Source organism: Paroedura picta, chromosome 3 (genome assembly GCF_049243985.1).
Source record: "Paroedura picta isolate Pp20150507F chromosome 3, Ppicta_v3.0, whole genome shotgun sequence".
In the NCBI taxonomy this organism is placed as follows: Eukaryota; Metazoa; Chordata; class Lepidosauria; order Squamata; family Gekkonidae; genus Paroedura; species Paroedura picta.
Genome location: NC_135371.1, coordinates 152,304,940 through 152,327,605, shown reverse-complemented (window position 1 = coordinate 152,327,605; position 22,666 = coordinate 152,304,940). Strand labels below are relative to the sequence as shown.

General features: G+C 44.6%; 1 protein-coding gene across 1 annotated transcript; it reads right to left on the bottom strand.

Moving 5' to 3' along the window:
* Nucleotides 1–2,668: 2,668 nt before the first annotated feature.
* On the bottom strand, nt 2,669–22,455 carry PCTP (phosphatidylcholine transfer protein). The gene is made up of 6 exons (XM_077328698.1): nt 22,105–22,455; nt 15,934–16,051; nt 7,429–7,508; nt 5,837–6,008; nt 4,718–4,785; nt 2,669–2,923 (listed from the first exon to the last, which is right to left on the bottom strand). Exons 1-6 carry the CDS (start codon nt 22,288–22,290, stop codon nt 2,858–2,860), a joined length of 690 nt encoding a protein of 229 aa, XP_077184813.1. The 5' UTR covers nt 22,291–22,455; the 3' UTR covers nt 2,669–2,857.
* Nucleotides 22,456–22,666: the final 211 nt, after the last annotated feature.

Genomic DNA, 22,666 nt, shown 5'->3' with positions numbered 1-22,666 from the left:
TTGCTGGCAGGGGCTCCTGGGAATTGTAGTCCTCAACCACAGCAAGGGCCTTCTCTGCCCTGACACCAGCTGGAATGCTCTTCCGGAAGAAACTAGCTTCCTAAAGGTACTAAAACAGTTCCGCAGGGCCAATAAGACAGAGCTGCCCCATGAGGACTATGGCTGGGACCCATAGATCAACAGCAAAACACAGAACACAGAACACAAAAACAGCATATGAAATAACACCAGACACCAGATATCTATATTAGCACAGCACCCATGCACCCCTTGAACTGGAGAGAGGGTGGCTGATCTTGGGAGTTTTAATAATTGTAATAATTTAATAATTTAAAATGTTTTAATGATGTAATATGTTTTGACTTTTATTCAAAAGGTTGTGAGCTGCCCTGAGTGGGTGGGTGGGTGGATGGATATACACACCTTCTGGCCCATGTAGGCATCTAATTGGGATTGCAGGTAGTGGCAAAACAAACAAGAGGTTCAGATCTACAAGCAGCCTTTATTGTTTGCCAATCTGTGATTCTCTGATTTTCGAGATCCACTTCTCATTTTATGCCAAATTATTTGCATATTTGCTCTTTCCAGTCTTCCTGTGCATATGCCATGAGATTCTCACCAACCCCACCATCAGCTTTCTGAAATGATGTCCAGTCTGCACTCGTCATGGCTCTGCCTCTTATAAGGTGATGTGCAAAGGGAAATGAAATCCTGTCATTTGCTCAGGAAACATCTGCCCAACCTTTTAAATTTCAAGCAGGTCGTTGGCCATTTTCAGAGCTGATGGAACAGGAGTGTGTGGGAAGATACAACAGATAGCCCTTTGATAGTCTACAGCCTAAAAGGCACCTATAGGACTGAATGAGGCACGAGGTCTTTCCACGGACTGTTTTTTAGAGTTGCAAACAAACTGAAGCATGTGGTTTTTAGGCTGAGCTTGCAGTGGAAAGAATGCAGTTGTGTACAAGGGCTCAAAAATAGCTGCAAGAGGGATAGGAAGGGGCTCCTTGCAGGGCGGGTAAAGAAATGTCTGTTCAGCTTTGCAGCTCACAGAATGACGGCTGGAAAAGAAAAAAAATCTGATAAACAAGTCATGGCTTGAATGCTTTATGAAGTTTATTAATAAACAATACAAATACCAGTTTTAGGAGAAAACCACGTGCAAAGTAGGGAGCAGGCTTGAGCAGCTGGGGAACCATTGAGCCAAACTCCGGACCAGTCAGGGGCTCAACGCATTTTGTGGTTTTTGGTTGCCTGCCTGGGACTGTAACAGTGATGCACACGCTGGGCAGGCCTCAACTCACAATGGTCTGCTTTCCACTTCGTTAATCACATTGCACACTCTGGCGTAAAGATAAACTGTCGAAGATGGGACATCTATCAATGGGGGAGATTGCTAACCAGGATTTATCATTTGCTTTTGCTAGATTCTATGCCCCTCATTTTGTCCTCTTTGTGGAAGTGATTTCCCCCTTAACATTGTTTTCCCCATGAAGTTAAGGGGAAACCCAATAAAACTCTTTCGCCTGTAAGTAAAGCTGAGACAGGATATAAACTGGAGCCACTGATCCTGCAGTCTGCTCCTGGTTCCTGAAGCCCAGTTAATGAGATGCCCTGTGTCAAGAGTTTTTAAAAATTCAAAACAGAGGAAATATAAGATGCGTGCATTGGGGACTGTGCTGCTTCACAGCCAGAGTTGAAACCTGCGGTCTTTGAATCAAACCTCAGACAGTTACAGAAGAAACATAGCCCATATAGGTCACAGTGAGCCGCAAGAAATGTCTTCCTCAGTTATATATATACATGACTTTGTCTTATATATTGTTTCCAGCCAGTCTTCCTCAGTTGCCAAGACAGAGCGAGACAGACAGATTACGGAATCCCTGCCAGCAGCTTGGCTTACTACGAGAATCTCCCATAGGAGGCAGCAACGTTGCTATCTGTCTCATAAAATGAGAACAATGGATCAATTGTGATCCTGTGAGCCCCTGTAAACAACTACAGCAAGAGCTGTTCTTCGCCAAAAGGAAAGTTGTGGTGCACCTACATGGCACCACTCCTAAGCTGTTCCACTTAATATTTCTGGTAGGGCCTTGGGAGGAGGAGCTGGTCTCATGGCTTAAGTGCCACTCAGCACTTAACACCCACTCAGCCCATGTAGCAAGCAGCTGTCCCACCCCTGAGTGCCTCCTCCTCCTCCAACCAGCTTGCCTGTCTGTCCAGTGGCCAGCCAATTGCCTTCAGTCCCCGACCCCTGAGCACCCCTCCTCCTTCCACTTCCCTCCGAGGCTCGGAGTCTGTAGATCCCTGCCATGTGAGAGCTGCCCCTGCCGGTGGGTTCCCTAACAGCTGCCTGTAGTCTTTCCAGGTCGTGGGGGGAGGGGGAGGCCATCCTCAGAGTTCTTCCACCACCATCCCCCAATCTAGGGCCCGTTGTATTCCTGAACGCAACAGGCTTTGTCCCTAGTATTGATATAAGAAGCAGGGTTTGGATCCAGGGCTCCTTGAGTTTCAATGGCATGGCCTGCTCTGTCGCCACAGAGCCCTCTAAAAGGGAATCCAGGTGGTGCTTATTACACTAGAGTAACAACCATGTGCTTTTACGTTGAGGTGTTCTTTGCAAGGTTTCCAAGGATGTAAAAAAAAAAATGAACATGCCAACACATCATACAGGTGGAAAATGAAAAAATAAAATGTTTAATATGTTCAAATAATCATATGCCTGGGTATTTCTATGGCTCATGATTCCCATCCCAGGAGGCAGATGTCGTTCAGTGATGCATCGTGGCAAAATATCCATGCGGCTACAGAAAATACACCTTTAAACCATCCGTTTGGATTGAATTCAAGGGGTGGCTTATCTCTTCTTGTGATACCGGAGGCAAGCTTTCCTCATGTCTTTCAAGAAGTTAGGTACGGCTGTCTGGAAAAAGAATTGCTGAGCAGTTAGATGTCTATATGTTTTATAACAATGTAAGTAATCAATGTAAGAGCCAGTTTGGTGTAGTGGTTAGGAGTGCGGACTTCTAATCTGGTGAGCCGGGTTTGATTCTGGACTCCCCCACATGCAGCCAGTTGGGTGACTTTGGGCTGCCACAGCACTGATAAAGCTGTTCTGACCCAGCTGATACCAGGGCTGTCTCAGCTTCACCCACCCCACAGGGTGTCCGTTGTGGGGAGAGGAAAGGGAAGGCGACTGTAAGCCACTTTGAGCCTCCTTCGGGTAGGGAAAAGCGGCATATAAGAACCAACTGTTCTTCTTCTATTTTTCCATCATGCTTTCATTATTTTTGTAACATTTATCTTCCTGTTCTTTTCAAAAGAGGTTCATCTCCTTGGGTTAAGCGAACATTCTTGGGGGAGGTGGTGGTGGGGAATCGTAACTATGCTCCTTGCCAGTTCTAATGACACACGCTCTGGGAATGACTGTTGTCTCTGCGATAGCAAGAACTAGTAACCAGTCGCCATCATTCATCGCATCTTTCAAGACGTGCAACAATATACAGTAGGCAGCAATGGAACAGCGAAGAGTTCTTCACAGACCCACAAATGCCTTACGCCCACACTACATAGTAAGCTTTCTGGTGAGTTTCTTGTGTTCTACACAGCAAAATAGCAGCTGCAAAGAATGTAATTTTAAAAACTGGTAGGAGCCCAATTCAGGTCCGAACTATGGTGTGAAGGAAAGGCTTGTTCATATAGAGAGGGCCGGGGGTGGGGGTGGGGGGGGGCAGGAGCCAGTCCACCCCTTATGCCATAGTTCTGACCTGAATTGGGATCTTGCCAATTTTTAAAATGGCATTCCCCAAAACTGTGGTGTGGATGAGGGAAAAACGAGTCAGGTCTAGGAACTTGCCAAAAGACTCACCATATACTTTGGCTCTCAGCTGATGGGTGTTTTATCCTATTAAGAGTAACAGAGCACAATACTAAACAGAGTCATACCCTTCTAAACTTAAGATTTCTGTGACAGTATCTGGCCCGGGTTGCTAACTGGGAGCGAAACAGAAACAGATTACTAGGTCAAACAATGTAGTAGAGGAATTCATAGATGATAGATATTATCTATTGTCAAAGGGATTTGTTCTCACACAAAAGTACACAAATTGAACCAGAACAGAATGGTTCTTACATACAGTGAACATCTTAGGAAGAAAAGGATTCTGATAACAGTCACTAGAAACACCGCTGCAGAAGTACAAAAGGTACTTTCAGGTGGGGGAGTAGAATGAAAAGGAACGGGGACCGCACCAAGGTTTAACGAAGAGAAAGAAACAAATAGCAGGAAAGATCTTTAGTGGCTGAATAACCCCTACATGTTTCGCATTCAGCTTCATCCGGGGGAACTTACTTTTAGATGCCTTTTCAATTCCTTTCCAGGTAACACTTGAAAAAGAGACAAGTGTCTAAAAGTAAATTCCCCTGGATGAAGCTGAACTCAAAATGCATCGGGATTATTCATCCACTAAAGATTCTTTTTCCTTTTGCATCATCTGTTTCTTTCTTAGGGAATAGAATGGGCAAGTAGATTCCCAAAAACGACACCACTGCTGTGCCAAGATGTTTTGGGATCACTCTGGCAACAGAACAGAAATCAAGATATCATGAACATCACTCAGTACTCTTCCAGTAGCTATTTCTGGCCACTGTTTGCAACAGGGGACCATTGGTCCAAAATACTATATTGGCTATCCGGAGGTTACAAGGCCCAGCTTACCTTGGCAACCCAATTAACAAACCACGGAGGGACCATGCCACCAGGATCATCAAAGTAGCTCATGTAAACTTTAAAAACAAAACAGGACAGACAAAAGCATCCAATTAAATTACTAAATATGGTAGCTGTTTATTTATGTCCTCAAGGCGGGAATCATATAAATATATTTATATTTCCTAATCTTTTTGACTGTATCACTGCTAGATTTAAAACATGGCATATGTGGAAGTACCCCTGATTCCTTCAGGGTAGATACCTGTGGAATTTCTGAGCAACTTCTGCACAGGCATTTGTTTGTCTTTTCTCCCCCCTTTCCCACAACAGATTGCAATTTGGTCCTAGGCCCATTCTGGACATACAGGATAATGCACTTTCAATGTGCTTTGGCAGCTGGATTGTCCTGTGCAGAGCAGGAAAATCTACTTCTAAAGTGCATTGAAAGTGTATTATCTATTGTGTGCAGACTAGGCCCTAGATATTTCTGTGCTAATGGAGCATTATCCTTCTCAAGGGCTACAAAAGCATAAGACTGCAGCAAGTCTGGAGAACTCCCTTCTCTGTTCAGGTGAAATCAGAAAGGGAGTTTGAAACCCTGTAGAAGTGGAGGGCAAGAATGCGATTTTAATCGCTGCATCCAAGTAAAGAACATCCTCTGTATTTGCTGCAAATCAGATATTAAAGAGCTTGAGAGCCCAGTTTAAAATTGACAACCAAGCATGCCAGCAGGGGCTCATGGGAATTGTAGTCCATGAACATCTGGAGGACCACAAGTTGACTACCCCTGCATTAGAGAGTAGACACAAGAGAAAGAGATGAAGACGTGGTCAGAGATGGAAGAGATGAACGAAAGGTGAGGAAGGAAGAAGGACGTAAGTATGCAGGAGAAAAAAGTCACTACCGAGAAGGACTCATAAGAGAGATTTTCTCATGGTTAGTTGAGTAGCAGGGATGGGGAAAGGCTGTACTGACTGGTGTTTACCAGCCAAAATACTGACTGCCTGCCCCCCACAGTACATGTTCCTTATTCTCATTTGTTCAATTGTTAATCAAATAAAGACAAAAAGAGTTTTCGTCATCCTTAACCCTGCTGCCCTAAGTAGACGTTTATCAGCTTTTTACCTTTGGATCCATTCGTGCCATCACTTTCGACAGCTATACTTTGTCTGTAATTCCTTACTCTGATTACCCCAGTCTTTTCAGGGAACTGAGGAGTCGACACACTTTTGGCCAATATAATGAGAACCTTCCGTCCGTCAATCTCTAGGTCTCGACGTTCACGAATAAAAACATACTGAGCTGAAGTTTAAGAAATCAGCAGGGTTTTATAATATACTAGCAAGAAAGCCCATTGCAACCAGGAATGCAATGGGCGCTAGGACCCAGGGGACACCAGGAGGTGCTTTTTTTTTCTGCTGCGTGGAGCTGTGAAAGGCTCCTACAGGGTTTTTTTTTTTTCTGCTGTTTGGAGCTGGGAAAGGCTCCTACAGGGTTTTGTTTTCTGCTGCTTGGATCTGCGAAAGGCTCCTGCAGGGTTTTTTTTTCTGCTAGCTCTCGTGGGCGTGCCGGCTTGGAGCTCCTACAGGGGTTTTTTTTCCTGCTGCTTGGAGCTGGGAAAGGCTCCTTCAGGGTTTTGTTTTCTGCTGCTTGGATCTGCGAAAGGCTCCTACAGGGTTTTTTTTTCTGCTGCTTGGATCTGCGAAAGGCTCCTACAGGGTTTTTTTTTCTGCTGCTTGGAGCTGTGAAAGGCTCCTGCAGGTTTTTTTTTTCTGCTAGCTCTCGTGGGCGTGCCGGCTTGGAGCTCCTACAGGGGTTTTTTTTCCTGCTGCTTGGAGCTGGGAAAGGCTCCTTCAGGGTTTTGTTTTCTGCTGCTTGGATCTGCGAAAGGCTCCTACAGGGTTTTTTTTTCTGCTGCTTGGAGCTGTGAAAGGCTCCTGCAGGGTTTTTTTTTTCTGCTAGCTCTCGTGGGCGTGCCGGCTTGGAGCTCCTACAGGGGTTTTTTTTTCTGCTGCCTCTCGTCGCGCTAGCGGCGAAAGGCTCCTCCGGGGGTGTTTCTTTTTTTTCTGCAGCTTCTCGGCGGCTGGAGTCTTGTGTTGTGTTTGCGGCGGGGGCTTCCTTGGGGCCGGCCTGACGCGGTGAGAGACGCTTCGCGCCTCTCACCACGTCAGGCCGGGAGCAACTGCGAGCGGCGCTGAGCGCGGCTCGCAGTTGCTGGGGCTGGGAATCGGAGGGACCAATCGGCAGGCGCTTCGCGCCTGCCGTTTGGTCCCTCCGGTTGTCTGTCATGAGGAAGGGTCCAATCCGGACCCTTCCTCATCCCGGACACATCCCGCCCCAGAACCCCTTACTGTTTTATTTAGTCCGTGGCGCCCGTGGCGCCACGGGCGGTGTACAGATAATGTATACAATGCATAATGTATAATATACGTAATGCAACTATGACATACTTTTCATATAATACAGGGAGCCTTCCCTGTTTCAAGAAGCCTGTTTTTTTTTTTAGATTGACATTAATCTGTTGTTCTACTTTTTTGAAAGAGAACATGACTCAAAAGAATATGCATCAACCTCTTACATGTTTCTCTTCACTTCAGGGCTGATTTATGCACAAAATAAATGTCCAGAAGCATACTGTGAATAAACTGGGACAACCGTTTGGTTTGCAGCCAATAAATGTTAATAGTAAAACCCCAACATGAGGCTTGAAAAGATACATCTCTGTTCCACAATGGGAAAGGGAACTTGACTTCCCAGTAGATAACTGTTCTGTCTTCGTGAGTTTTCTCACATAGCTCTGTAAATTGGGACAGAAAAATATTAGATGTAGACGATACATTATGTAACTGAACATCATAACGCATTTTATTTATTGAAAGTGCTACGTAAGTCACACACAAAGCACAATTGCGAACACTCACTAGACTTTTGCAGGCAAAATTGTTATGAGATTGCTGTGAAAACTCAGCCCTGCATCTCTCCCTCCTCTTCTGTCCCCTGGTACTGCATGTGTCTTAGTGATCACCGGAATCCCTCTGCTCCTGCAGCTGATGCAAGCCAAAGGTGTAGGCAGGCTACATCTTCAATCAAACTAACCATCGGAATTACGTCGTCTCAGGATGAGACAGAAAGGCCCCTGTGAGAAATTCCAGCATGGGCTTGTCTTGTGACTCTGGGATCTCCCCCGACTCAAAGAAATAACCAACTGGTGCTTGAAGGATAATAACATCCCCTCAAAGGCCATTCCAAATAATAGTGACCTGTCCGATAAACTAATAAAGGCCTCAGTCAGCAGGCTATCATCATCTCCTGCCCCAAAAGCATTAGAGTACCTCAAATAATGAGAAAAAAAATGGGATTCTGGCATTGCTGGGGAAAGGTGCAAATCTGTTACATTTTAAAAAAATATCCCACTTTCACACGTAATTTACATCTGAGGACATGAAGACAAATGTAATACACACACACACACACATATATATGTGAGACTTGGTTTTATAATACCAATGAATATATATTATCTCTTACTGAACTATTAAATATATCCTATATATTAAACCAAATTATTGGTAATCCAGAGCAAGCACCCTATTAGCTGGACTACTGTAAAGCATTCTTTGCAGAGCAGTCCTTGAAGGCATCTCAAAAACTTTATTTGGTACACAACACAGCAGGCCGCATTTTGACAAAAGTATCATGGTGTGAGCCCATTGAAGCAGCTCCAACCTTAATTCAAAGTGAAAATTCTTTTCTACAAAGAGGGCCTCTTGAAATATTCACCTGCCTGATGACTTCAACCGACCAATCATTCTCTCCTGGGTGTCCCTTCAGACTGGCCTGTGTGCTACATGAGGGCTCATTTATGGCTTCAATATCACATCCCAGCAGAAGGTCCTCCTCCCTTGATCATTTCATAGAACATGCAAAACATTGGCAGCATTTGACTGAAAAACACTGATCCAGGGCAGCTGTTCTCTGAACTGGAGATGGATCTGTAGACCATGTCTTCTTTTAATTGCAATCCCCTCTCCCTTTTATCGTGATTTTAGCTGGCTTGTTGTCAGCTTCTCTGAACTCTCTTGAGCAGTGGTCCCCAACCTTTTTATCACTGGGGACCACTCAACGCCGGAGACCACTCAATGCCTTTTACTGAGGCCCGGTGGTGGTGGTGGTGGGGGGGTAGTTTACTCCTCTACTCTCAACCACTGCCCTAGCGCTCTCTGATCGCTATGGTAATGTTTAAACATTCCTTCAAAATAAGATACAGACACGCCACAACAATGAACATAAGGAACATTTTATTTTCATTGAAATTTTAACTCATGACAGTTAAACTGACAGTTTAACTCATGACAGGGGAGGAGAAGGTGTCCTTCGGGGCCCACCTCCAATCAGTCGAAGGACCACTTGTGGTCCGCGGCCCACAGGTTGGGGATCGCTACTTTTGAGGAATAAGGTACTCTTTGGTATAGAGAAAGAGAGAAAGAGAGAAAGAGAGAAAGAGAGAAAGAGAGAAAGAGAGAAAGAGAGAAGAAGAAGAAGAAGAAGAAGAAGAAGAAGAAGAAGAAGAAGAAGAAGAAGAAGAAGAAGAAGAAGAAGAAGAAGAAGCAGCAGCAGCAGCTGAAAAGCGCTGATTACCAGTCATGGCCCAGATCAAGTTCAAGGTTTTGGTTTTGAGCTTCAAGGCCATCTGCGGCTTGGGCCCTGTCTATCTGAGCGAACGCTTATCTGCTTATACCCCCTCTAGGGCTCGTCGCTTTGTGGGTACTAATCATGGCCCCAGAGAGGTACATCTGGCCTCGACCCAGGCCGGGGCCTTTTTGGTCCTGGCTCTGACCTGGTGAAATGAGCTCCCAGGAGAGCTGAAGGTCCTGATGGGGCTGTCATTCTGCAGGGCCTGTAAAATGGAGCTCTTTCGCCAGGTCTTTAGTTGAGGCCAGGTTGTTTAAGAGCTTCCCACACCCCTCCCCAGCAAGGCTTTGCTACAACATAGATTGAACCCCTTTGTGGATGGTTGTGGAAGGAGGGGAAGGATTTTCTTTCTGCCATCTGGTGGTTTATGGTTTTAAGGATTTGGGATTTTATTAGATTTTATGGGTTTTATGTAATCCGCCTTGAGTCCCACCAAGAAGGAAGGCAGCCTATAAGTGGAATGAATGAATGAATGAAGCCTTATACAACCCAAAGCACCCACAAAGACCACTTTTCAAGCATGCAGTTATGAGAAGCTACAGGGATTAATAGGGTTAAGGAGCTTTTGAAGATATCTGCTCTTGCCAACATGTAGCCGAGGTTCAAGTATATGCCTCCTAGACATGTAGTGTTGGTGACAATTACTGTAGAATGTCCTCTTTACACGTGACTCCATGTGTCATGCCATCTACTTCATCGCAAAACTGAGGGGCTTTTCGCACCGGGATCTTTGTAGCAAATTGGTTGCTGAATGAAAAATCTCCATTTAAAATAGTGGAATTCGTCGTTATGCATACCTGCCTTTGTAGTGGAATCCAGTTGCGTTTTGTAGCGTTTCCCACAGGCTTCCGGTCTTGGCAAAAATCGCTAGAAAGGAAGCGCTCTTGCCAAGCTCGTCCCGCCCCTGGCCGTCAAGCAGCCAATGGGCAGCCGTTAGCATGCTCCCAAACAGCCCCTTTCCCTTTTAGAAAGTTAAAAAAAAAAAAAAACTAGACCCATTGCAACGAATCTGTTGATTCGTTGCAACGGAGAGACCCATCCAGCTGCCTGGTGTGTTTGAGCTGTCATTTATTCGTTGCCATGCTCCCTCCGAGTGAAAACCCCCCCCCCTCTCACGGGCCCGATTTTCGGCTGAATGAATGTGTAAAAAATAAAGGGAAAATACATCAGCAAACGGGCTTCTCTTGTTTGTGCTTAGTGACTGAAGGGGAGGGACTGAAGCCGGGGAAGCCTCTAAACAGAGGCTCACTGGTGCGTTTATCCCCGCTCGCTCGGAGAAAAAAAAAATGGTGATCGCTTCGCCGGAAGATCAGAGGAGAGAACCAGGGGGAGGGACTTTGTAGAAACCGCAACAATGTTAACGTACAGGTCTTTTTCGCTAGTGTTGCAGATTGGTTGCAGGAGTGTATCGCTTTCCGGAGGGTGAATCCACTTTTGGGGATTTCCCTGAAAGCGCTACAAGGAGCGCTTTTTGCAGATCGTTTTCAGGTGTGTGGCAGATTGTCAACGACGTTGTGCATAACGGCAAATCAGTAGCGTTTTCAATTGGCAACCATTGTGCGATTTTGAAGGCGTGCGAAAAGCCCCCTAGTCCCACAAGGCAAGAAAATGCTGTACAATACCACATTTTCCACCAGAGGTCACTGAAGCATTAACATGATGCCATCTGATGTCCTGTTACTGTGGAATCAGCGAAGAATTAAGCTTTCGAGTACAGGTTTGATGTGTCCAGATTTAATGGTAGATATACAAGAGGCAGTTTGAATGGCAAGGGAAAATCCTTTCCAAATTTGAATGGATTCTTCCCACCCCCCATTTTGCCATCGATTTCCTGGCAACCCTACAGGGTTTTCAAAGAAAGAGATGTTCAGAGGTGGTTTGCCGTCACCTGTCTCTACCCAGCATCCCTGGACTTCCTCGGTGGTCATTCCAAATACTAGCCAAGGCTGAGCCCGCTTAGTTTCCTAGCCTGGCCTATCCAGACCTCTGGTTTTTACTGCAAATTAGGAAAGATGAAGAGGGGTGTGGATACCTTTGCTTGTTCACATGCCTGAAATATGGACAATGGCATTCAGTTTATAGCTGACTTCCTACCATATGTTCTTCACAGCATGTGATCAGAACATTTTGTTTTTCTTATGTTAAAAAAAATGTATATAACTTTTCCAAATATTTTCGTGGGACATGGACTACCAAAAGGTTGTCTAAATCGGGCCAGGAAATGACAAATATTTTAAGACTACTAAGCTTGTTAGAAGCGTCTGTCTTTTCAATATGTTATACTGAAAAATCAGAAGAATAAGAGTTGGTTCTTATATAAATCAAGAGTCAGTTCTTATATAAATCATGCACAGATGGAGAAAAGAATACTTTGATCAGTTTTTTAAATGTAATATCATCCCTCATTTTGTTACCAGTATTTGTCTGATCCTACTATACTTAACTCATCTCAACATCAAACTCAACATCAAGAAAACGAAGATCATGGCATCCGGCCCTCTGAATTCCTGGCAAATAGATAGGGAAGAAATGGAGGTAGGGACAGATTTTATTTTCCTGGGCTCCAAGATCATTGCAGATGGGGACTGCAGCAAAGAAATTAAAAGACACTTGCTCCTGGGGAGGAAAACTAAGGCAAATTTAGACAACATCCTAAAAAGCAGAGATATCACACTGCCAACAAAAGTGTGTCTAGTAGAGACTATGATCTTCCCAGTTGCAATGTATGGCTGTGAAAGTTGGACCATAAGGAAGGCCGAGCGTCAAAGAATTGAGGCTTTTGAACACTGGTGCTGGAGAAGACTCTTGCGAGTCCCTTGGATTGCAATGCGAACAAACCAGTAAGTCCTAGAGGAGATCAGCCCAGACTGCTCCTTAGAAGGCCAGATCCTGAAGATGAAACTCAAATACTTTGGCCACCTCATTAGAAGGAAGGACTCCCTGGAGAAGAGCCTAATGCTGGGAGTGATTGAGGGCAAAAGAAGAAGGGGATGACAGAGAATGAGGTGGCTGGATGGAGTCACTGAAGCAGTAGGTGCAAATTTAAATGGACTTTGAGGAATGGTAGAGGACAGGAAGGCCTGGAGGATCATTGTCCATGGGGTCGCGATGGGTCGGACACGACTTCGCACCTAACAACAACTATACTTCCTTCCGCTCCTCAAAAGAACAAACTGCATGTTGATATTAATACCTGGTGCTTTGTTAATGTTCCAGTCACTTCAATTAAGACATGAACCAGAAACCTATATGTACTTGCTCTTTAGAAATGTTTAAACTGGACTGAGAGATTGAAAACTATAGCTTTAAGATACAGCCCTGAAAATCAGACCAATTTCAAGCATGAAAATATTCTATGTGTGCTCTCACCATACCACCAAAAAGTGTGTGTAGTCATCCTGCAAATCAGATATTGTGAGTCATTAGTGGTGACAATTAAATCCTTTCTCTGTTACCTTAATGAGAACACAGGTTTCTTCCCTGCATTCTGTGTCCGTAGCACAGCTGCAGATTTAGTATCATACGAAAGCAAGACTGCTCTTAGCAGCTTCTCAGTATCAAAAACAGTAGTCAAAAAAAGGGCAGATATAGTACCTTTCCCCATGCTCCTCAGTGGATAATCAAAGTATCCTAGTATAATACAACACATGGGGGGAAATGGATATTGCTTTACAGAAAGGAAGACCAATGAATCAAGGCTGATATACTCTACGACAGTGGTTCCCAACCCCCGGTCTGGAGACCGGTACCAGTCTGTGGATGTCAGTACTGGGCCGCGGCTCCTCCTCGTCCTCCTCCCCATCTGCTGCCTCGGGGACTGCCCTGCCACTCTGCCATCGGCTCACCTTTAGTGCTCTCCGGCAGCCATCATGGATGGGGCTCCCCCTTGGTGTGGCACTGCGCAGCTGCTGCTGGCAGCGCCCCCCAGCGGGCAGCGGGAAGTCAGGGGTGCCAGTGGGAAAGCAAGTGGAGCAGGGGCTCAGGTGGTGGCAACATCCCTCAGCAAAAGACTACCCCCCCCCGGCCTCAGTAAAATTGTCAAGTGTTTACTGGTCCCCGGTGATAAAAAGATTGGGGACCACTGCTCTACGAAACATGAACCAAAGCCACTCAGGACAGAAAGTGCTTAAACTACAGTAGAATCATAGAATCATAGAGTTGGAAGAGGCCATACAGGCCATCTAGTCCAACCCCCTGCTCAACGCAGGATCAGCCCAAAGCATCCTAAAGTACAGATGTCATCTTATGTCATTTGGATGAATTTGACTACTGAAAGGTAGTCCCCATCAAACCAAGGAAGGTAATAAGTGGGAAGCTTCCCTTGCAAGAAGAAATTGTTTCCACGTGCTTTCCCCATGAAAAAGCAAGGAAAGCCTTCAGATATCTTTTCAGAAGAGCAAAAAATGGCATTCTGGCATTATTTGATATTGCTAACATGGCATCCTAAAGCTTTACTAGTGAAATTATTGCCAGGTTACATTAAGACAGCTGTCAACTGGCACAGATCTTCCAGCAAAGGCCCTTAGATGAAGCAAATCAAGGACAAGACCATCAGTAGGGATATCGTCCAAGGACCTGCTGCAGTTAAATAACAATGTAGTTTGTTAGGTTTGATGTGCTATATAGATTGATAGGGCTTTATTTATCGCTACTTCTGTGCTGAGATCAACATGTGAACATTTGAATTCTGACAGGGGAACGAGCCAGTTCTGCAAAGTTTAGAATAAGAATGGACATGTGCTAACATCCCTCTTTTGAAATAAATATGAACATCCGACACAGCTGAGCTGTAACTTCACTTGATACGTTTTTACTCAAGTTGTCAGAATTCTTTTTCCAAAGTGAGGTTCCTGCACAGAAATTTAGATCAATCTGATAAATAAAATTTCTCAGGGGTGGGTTCATACGTCTTTACTTTGCACAGAGGAAGAACTTTCAATCCCTGAGTGTTGTTTTCCTTCCATAAATGCAGCTCAAAATTTAAAGATGCGTCATTAGTCTAGTAACATGGGAGATTATGTGGGTGCAAAATCTGGATCTTTTCATTTCCTGAAAGTCTCATCAGGGGAGAGGGAGCACTTTGAATTAATCAACATGAAAATAATGCTCGCTGGTGAAAGAAAATTGGTTTTCGATAAGCTGTGGTTTCCCAGAATGTTTAGTGTCAGTTTTTCAAGGCATCAAGTAAAATTAAATGGCCATAATTCTCAGAGAAATTCCATGCTCAATGTAACTACTGCTGTTATCAAACTATACAGTTTGCTGATTTGAGAAACAAACACCAGCAAATCACAAAACCCACCTCCAATCTGTGACATGCCTTATGACCCCCCCCCCCCATTTTCTCTAGATCACTTCTTTTCCCCTCCCCACATGCCACACTCCCACTTAGCTAACTGATGCTGCTGAGACAATGCAAGAAAGGCTCTCAGTGCAGGAAGAAAGGCTCTCTTGTTCTCCCCATCCCTTCCCATTGTCCATAACTGTACTTGAGGGGTGTACTCCTTAACAGGAACCCCAGGAAATATAGCTGCCAGGCAGAATGTGGAGAGGGAGTCCAATGCTGTCTCATCATCTGGATCTGAATTTTCAGAATAAGTTATTTTTAAGAAAGGTAAGTCCAACTCTCAACTGAGCCCTAGGGAGCTTGTAGCATTAACTATGAAGAAGAAGATGCAGGCTCCTTCATGTGCCTTCTCCTCTCCCCTTTAAAAAGAAGAAGAAGAGTTGGTTCTTATATGCCACTTTTCCCTACCCGAAGGAGGCTCAAAGTGGCTTACAGTCGCCTTCCCATTCCCATTCCATAAAGGGTTGTTGTTGTTTTTAAGGAACGTGCTTTTGGGAAGAAATATTCACTTACAGTACAATCCTAAGCAGAGTTACACCATTCTAAATCCACTGAAGTCAGTGAGCTTAAAGGGGTCCACTTCTGGTTACAACTACATGGTTGGTACATCAATTATATGAAAATGCGACTGGAATATGCAAGATCTGTAGTGTGCTTGATTTGAAAGGATATTAAGAATATCCTACAGTAAGCATCAGCAGAGTTGTGTTGTTAGTAAAGTTAGAATAGAAACTGCCTGCTATTTTTCAAATACTCTCCTTCTATGTCCTGATCCGCTCATTTTGAGACTTCCTGCTCCCTGCCTCCAAAACAACAGATGAACATACAGAATGAACAGATCGGTTAGCTAGTTAGACTGCAAGGACTCGCTCTCCTCTCCACTACAAAGTTATTTCTCTTCTATCTGTCTTCTAAATAAAACCATGTTATTCTTATAGGCAGCCTGGTGCTTTACCCTCTCCTTGCATATTTCAATTCTGCCAACAGAAACAGGGAAGGCCAAACTGTGGCTCTCCAGATATCCATGGACTACAACTCCCATGGGCCCCGGGACTCATGAGAGTTGTTGTCCATGGACATCTGGAGAGCCACAGTTTGGCCATCCCTACATGCCAAAGAGCTGAAATATCAACCATAATGAACAATGAAGCTTTCTAACAATCCTCCCGTGTTACTTACAAACCTTTAGCATACCGGTCCCAAGTTGGTCTGTGTTTCAAATCCATGTAAACTTCAGCACATAGCTCAGGGGAACAACCGGCAATACCACCATAGATTTTGTATTCATACAGACCAGATTTCTGCAAAACAGAAAAAATCACAATATGTAAGACATGGAATCAGAAGAGAGCACCTCAGAACATTATTTATTTATTTATTTATTTATTTATTTATTTATTTATTTATTTAACCCATGCCCCGATGTTCTCCCCACTGGGGACCCAAAGAGGCTGACATTGTTCTTCCTGCCTCCATTTTGTCTGGACCAAAAACCTATGAGGCTAGGCTGAGTGTATAGGACTGATCAAAGATCACCCAGAAAGCTTCCATGGCAGTGGGAGGGTGGTGTTGAACCTGGATCTCTCAGGTCCCATTCCAACCCTCTAACTACTACCTGTACTTTCCCCCTAATTAATATAAAAGTATAGGAGATTTATTCTGTTGATTAAAAAGAGCAACCAAACCCATGATTTTTCCAATAACATTTTTCGTTCAACTGATCAAAAACAATCCCATGTATTGCTACTACAGGTTTCACAAGTTGCAAGAAGGCCTGTTTTGGGGACCAAAAATACATAAGTCACCTCAGTTACCTTAAATGTCCAGAAGAATAACATGAGGGGACAGAAGTAGCAGCTTACATTTCACTTACTTAATATGTCACAGTACCCTTTGAGTCCAGTGGGATCTCTGTGCTTACTGTGTGCAGAATTGCAGCATGAGTGTACTGTGGAATAAGCAGGTGGGTCATGGGCAGAAGATGGCAGAAAACAACTGAGTGGGCACTGAGGATCCAAACTAGACATTACACTAACTCATGGGGAGTTAGTGCTGGCAATCTCCAGCTATACTGGTCAGTGGGTGACCAGTTATACTGGTCGCAAGGCCTTGTGTATACAGTGGCTGCTTCCCCTTCAGATGATCCAGCAGCCTTTGGCCTGGGGCTGCTTATGCCAAATGCTGGCAGCAGATCTTGCTGACAATTTCTGACTTGAACCCCTAGCATTACCCACAATGGATTTCCTGGAGGCCTTGGCCAAAGGTAGCCATTGCTACATGGGCATCTCCAGCTTATTGGGCTTTCTTGGTCTGGTTCTCTCTGTGACCTCAGATCTGGGCCACCGTCCCCCACTTCAGCAGGAATGGGGGGTGGGGTGTCAGCTCAACTTGTTTTCTTAGAACCCTTCCACGGTGGCTTGGGAAGCAGTTAAACTTTAGCCTCATTTCACTGCATTGGTTTTGCTGAAACAAACTTGAACATTATTTTTATGCAGAACCATCCAAAGTGAGGTGTCTACATATTTTTCTACTCAAGACAAAGAAACTGCATCTCAGTTTTCCAACCCACCAACTTCCTTTGATTTTCTCCGATTCCATGTTCTTTAAAGCCAAAGAGAAAGAAGCTGAGAGGCATCAGAGTAAGTATTCTGACCAAGATAAGTTTTTATATTTGCAATCGTGTGAATTAGGCAACAGGAGATTTCACCCTCTGTTCTTAGCACTGTTGTCTGCATTATCATTTACCAGCAGCTATCTTTTTCTTGCAAACCCGTTATCCAAATCCATACTGTATCTTTCTAGAACCACAGAATACATGTTGAAAGGCTGAGGCTTCAAGTATTGCAACACTCACATAGCCCCGTCTCAACAGCAATTGGGCTTCCTGTCTACATTAGACTCCCTGAATCATGCTGTCTCGGACCACAGGCTGCCCACTGACTTTTCCTCTTGGCCACTAAATGTCAGCAGGACTTTAGTATTTTGAGGCAAAATTCCCTGCTCAGCTGTCCGTCCTAAATTGGAAGCACCCAAAAATGTGCATGAAGGTGACTATGATGTGTCCTCAAACATATCAGTGCAAGAGTGAAATCAATTCCAAACAGACAGATTTGGTATCTGAGAAAATTATGGGAAAGTTTGTCATGCACAGAGCAATTATCATAATCCATATTTTGGACTTGTGATGCTGTTTACTAATTTGCTACTAACTTAGTCTCTCCTTATATCGGTACTCTTATGATGCCTCTTCCATTGTATCTGAGGAAGTGTGCACGCACAGGAAAACTCAAGCCTAGAATGAATCTTTGCTGGTCTTAAAGGTACCATGGGCCTCACATTTTGTTATGCCCAGGGCAGCATGGCTACTGCCATCCCATGCTTGTTTTTGCCCCACACTTGGAAGTATCTCCTATTGCTTGCCATTTTTTGGATTGATATACATGAATAAGATAGTAGAATAAGATAGTAGACAATGGAAGAATGGGCTGTATCACTTCAGAATGCAGGCAGGGAACATTATAAATTTCCCCTATCTAAAAACTCTGTGCAAATAAAAATAATAACACAACCCAATCAAGCTCTCCATCTGGATTTGAAAGAAAAAAGAAGAAACATATACTGCCAGTGTCAACTTTGGACTGTTAGACTGTAAATAAAATTTGACTTGATACTGCCAATGTTATTCCCTTACATCTGGTTATACTTGGTTACCTATCTGAGGCTCTAGCCTAGTTTAAGCCAGACCTGTAAAATGTCTACTATGTTTTGTGAAAACCTAAATAATGGATTGTTTTTTATTTTAGTTTTCTGTTTATGAAAATAAAGACCCCCTTTTTTGTTTGCCATTCAGAAGTGTAATAATATGCCTTCCTGGTAACATTCGACATTTCATTATCTTCTTTGCTCAACTCAACTTATTTTCTCCATCCTGGACCTCAGAATACATGTGCAACTGCAGAGAATTCAGAAATTGTAATAACTGGGATGAATGTGTAACTTGCACGTATCCATTTTAGCTCATGTTGTTTTTTTTAAATCTTGTCGTCAGTTGGATCAGCTCCAGAAGAAGAAAATAAAAAATATTTTGGGTGCATAAATAAATAAATGCAGCAAGCAAGCTTCCTGAAAAAGTTTTGAGCTGCGGGGGAGGGAATGTTTCTGGGTTTCAGCTTCTTAATCCACGTCATATTCTTTTACCAAGAACTGCAGGGTGGAAAAAAGAAGCAGATCAATTAAAAAAGGGTGGTGGTTTCAAGGACACAAACAGCTGATTGAGGGAGAAAGATTTGCAGGCAGCTATACTCCAGGCACCCTGCCTGTCTCCCTGACCCTCTCAGGGTTGCTCTAAATAAAAAGTAAAAAAGCCAAACGTTTAAATGAGGAATAGATACAAACAGGCTTAGTATTCAGTGAGCCTCCCCGTCAGTGAAAGGAGGTAGAGGAAAGAAAAAACAGAACGTTGTTGTGTATCCCTACAGACATAGCCCAGCTGGTAGCACTCATGCACTTTTCAGGTCTGGAAAGCAGATCACTCTAAAAAAACAGAAGCTGCAAGGCCTCAAACTTTCAGATCCTTGAAGGAAAGAATGATACAGAAGCAGAGAGACCATGAAAACATTACTGTTTTACCTGCCTGTTTTACCAACAGTAACATATAGCTACAGCTAAGTACTTGACTCCCCTATGGGGCAGATCCTTGTGGGGCAGATCCATATTGTTCCTATTTAGAAAACAAATCTGAGAGACTGCCACTTATCAAAGTCCATTTGAGCGCAAAATCGAACCCAGCTCACCAGATGAGAAGTCCGCACTCCTAACTGCTACACCATATTGGTGGATTGGGTAGAAGAGAGGGCATAACAAGAAATGTCCCAAGTGGGTCACTGTCTAAATTGAGACAAGAACATACCAGATTCTGGAAGGGGACTGTTGACCATTGCTGCACCCTCTGGTATTTGACAGACAACTGTCAAGAGGGCATGGTAGTGGCCGTATTCATGGACCTCAAGGCTGTTTTGACTCGGGACCTAGAAAGAGGCTATGGCAGAAGTCAAGGAACGCTTCTATGGAGTTATTTTTGATGCAACCACTCTGTAATTTCCCTTCTGCTCGAGTGAGTGTGGCCCCTCTGGTTGACTGTCAGGTCAAATTACACTGAATAAGGGCACAAGGCACGGTTGTTGCATACTTGCACTACTGTTATTTAATGTCTATATTAATTATTTGTGCTCCTTCATGTCCCACAATGATTCCCACTCACCATACTTAGCACATTGCTAGTGCAAGATCAGTAATGGGAATGCATTCCTTCTTAGATTACTGCTCCAAAGAAGGCCTGGTTATTAATTACTCATAATCTAAACGTCTCCCTTTTAGTAAGAAAGGAGGAAACAGAAAGTACATATGATCAGTTGCCAATCATAATTTCAATCCAGTTGAGCAGTTTAGATATCTGGGAGTTATGCTTTAGGATAATCTTTCCTGGAAGATCCATCTGAGTTCTACAATGTAAGAAACCACTCATTCAGCTAGAGCCATTGCATTCTGGACAGGCAGCAGGGGTTAATGCACTAACAGAAAATATTATCCACCTTTTGTTAAGCTTTTCACACTGCATTCTGGGAGCCTCAAAATGAGTTGCCGGTGCAGTTTTGAGTGCAGAACTGGGAGAAATACTTTGAAAGCTGAAGTGTGGCAGGGAGCATTAATTTAAAAAATCAAAATTTCACAATCTAATTGTGAAACAGGCTTTTTTGAGACTAGTTGTAATATTTTTCACAGTCAGAGTAGTTCAGCAATGGAATAGGCTGCCTAAAGAGGTGGTGAACTCCCCCTCTATGGAAGTCTTCAAGCAAAGTTTGGATGTACACTTTTCTTGGAAGCTTTAGGATGCTTAGGGCTGATCCTGCGTTGAGCAGGGGGTTGGACTAGTTGGCCTGTATGGCCCCTTCCAACTCTATGATTCCATGATTCTGTTCTAGGATCCTTTTGAATCCAGTTGGGATGGAATGGTGGAAAGTAAATTGTTCAACTAAATATAACAAATGAAACTATTGTTGCACTGGGGAAAAAAGGAACTGAGCGATTTGATATTGTTTGAAGGATCTACAGGATCACTGCCATTGGAACCTGGACAATATGTTCTACCTTTAATATTGGTATCTCCACTCCAATTAAAATGCCGAGGTATTTTCTTCTGCTGACAATACCAGCATATAGAAGAACATTTGTGTCAGCATGGCGAAATGTCTTACTTTTTTCAGTTTTAACAGGAAGGTACCAAAGTATACCACTGTCTAATCCATTATGTACCTGTGATTCGGACTGCGTCACCTCAATTGTCCTTATAGTATTAGAGACTGACCTCTATTTTCAGGCTTAAGATCAAACTTAATTCTTCCATTACTTACTTACTTACTTATTATATTTATATACCGCTCTCCCCGGAGGCTCAGGAGCTGGCCTTGATTCCCCAGGTGAGAAAATTTCTCATTTAAAAACAAATGTAGAATACAGAGTAACTGCACAGCTGTTTGTCTGGTAAAAGACAAAAATAACCCCTAATAATTTCCTTTACGAATATTTATGTTTCTTCTCTATTCCATTTTATCCGGACAGTGGCGAGAATCGTTCTTGGCTAGGCTCAAGGCAAGGGCACCCAGCAAATTCCTTGGCAGCATGCTGATTTCAAACTCTCTCCCACGTCTTCATGCAGTCCTTTCACCTAATTCCCATACACTAATATGGACACACTGAGCCTCTTGTGGCACAGAGTGGTAAGGCAGCCGCCTGAAAGCTCTGCCCATGAGGCTGGGAGTTCAATCCCAGCAGCCGGCTCAAGGTTGACTCAGCCTTCCATCCTTCCGAGGTCGGTAAAATGAGTACCCAGCTTGCTGGGGGGTAAACGGTAATGACTGGGGAAGGCACTGGCAAACCACCCCGTATTGAGTCTGCCATGAAAACGCTAGAGGGCGTCACCCCAAGGGTCAGACATGACCCGGTGCTTGCACAGGGGATACCTTTACCTTTTTAGTATGGACACACACACACACACACACCCTTACTGAGGTTGCTTAGCATCCTGTTCGGAGGCTTCATTTGACTCAGCAAGGCTTCTTCACCTCCAGGCTGCTGAGGTTCTCTGGCGGTAGTAAGGCACTCTGCACATGCTTTAAAGAAACATCACTTCACAACTCCTTCTGAGGGCGGCGGGGGACACGTGTGGTCAAAGCATCACATCATCCCCCCCCCCTTGCTACACTAAGGGCACCCCCCCCCGCAAGGCCCCCTTGCGCCCCTCCGGGTTGCTTGGCGACCGCCAGGCGCTCCCGCTCCCCCTCCCCGGCGGCCCCACCTGGTCCAGGACGCGGTAGATGCTGACGCCGGCGGCCTCGGCCAGCAGCTGCCAGGTGCTTTCGGGCCTCGCCCTCAACCGGCCCACTTCGTGGCAAGCGTCCAGAAACTGGTCCTCGGAGAAAGACGCGCCCGGGGGCTGCGGCGTGTAAAAGGAGGGGGCGGCGGCGACGTCCTGCTCGGACATCCCCGCCCAGGCCCGACGGGGAAGCGGGAGAGGCGCGCCGGTTGCTGCCCGCCTGCCCGCGGCTCCTTCTCGCGCCGCCGCGATGGAACCTTCGGCCGTCTGCAAGACGCGTTGCCCGACCTGGAGAGCGGCTGCGGGGCTGGCGGGGGTTTTTCCGGCCGTGCGTCGCCCTGTGCATGTGCAGAGTGCATTCCATTCGACGCCTGTGGAGGAACTCAACATGGACCTGATTCTACGCCGCTAAGTTGGGTTTTGAAAGTCAGGGGTCTGCCCTGCAGCAGGTAGACATAAAAAATAAAATGTAAGGTGCCTTTGAGCATGTGCTGGGTGCATTCCACTTGACCGTCTCCTTTCCCGTGCGATTGGGTTTTCATTT

Coding starts and splice junctions, on each gene's coding strand:
- PCTP (XM_077328698.1), bottom strand. CDS start 22,290: ATGTCCGAGCAGGACGTCGCCGCCGCCCCCTCCTTTTACACGCCGCAG. Junction 4,786..5,836: donor TGGCACGAATGGATCCAAAG/GTAAAAAGCTGA, acceptor TTGTTTTTAAAG/TTTACATGAGCTACTTTGAT. Junction 2,924..4,717: donor TTGTTAATTGGGTTGCCAAG/GTAAGCTGGGCC, acceptor TTCTTTTTCCAG/ACAGCCGTACCTAACTTCTT.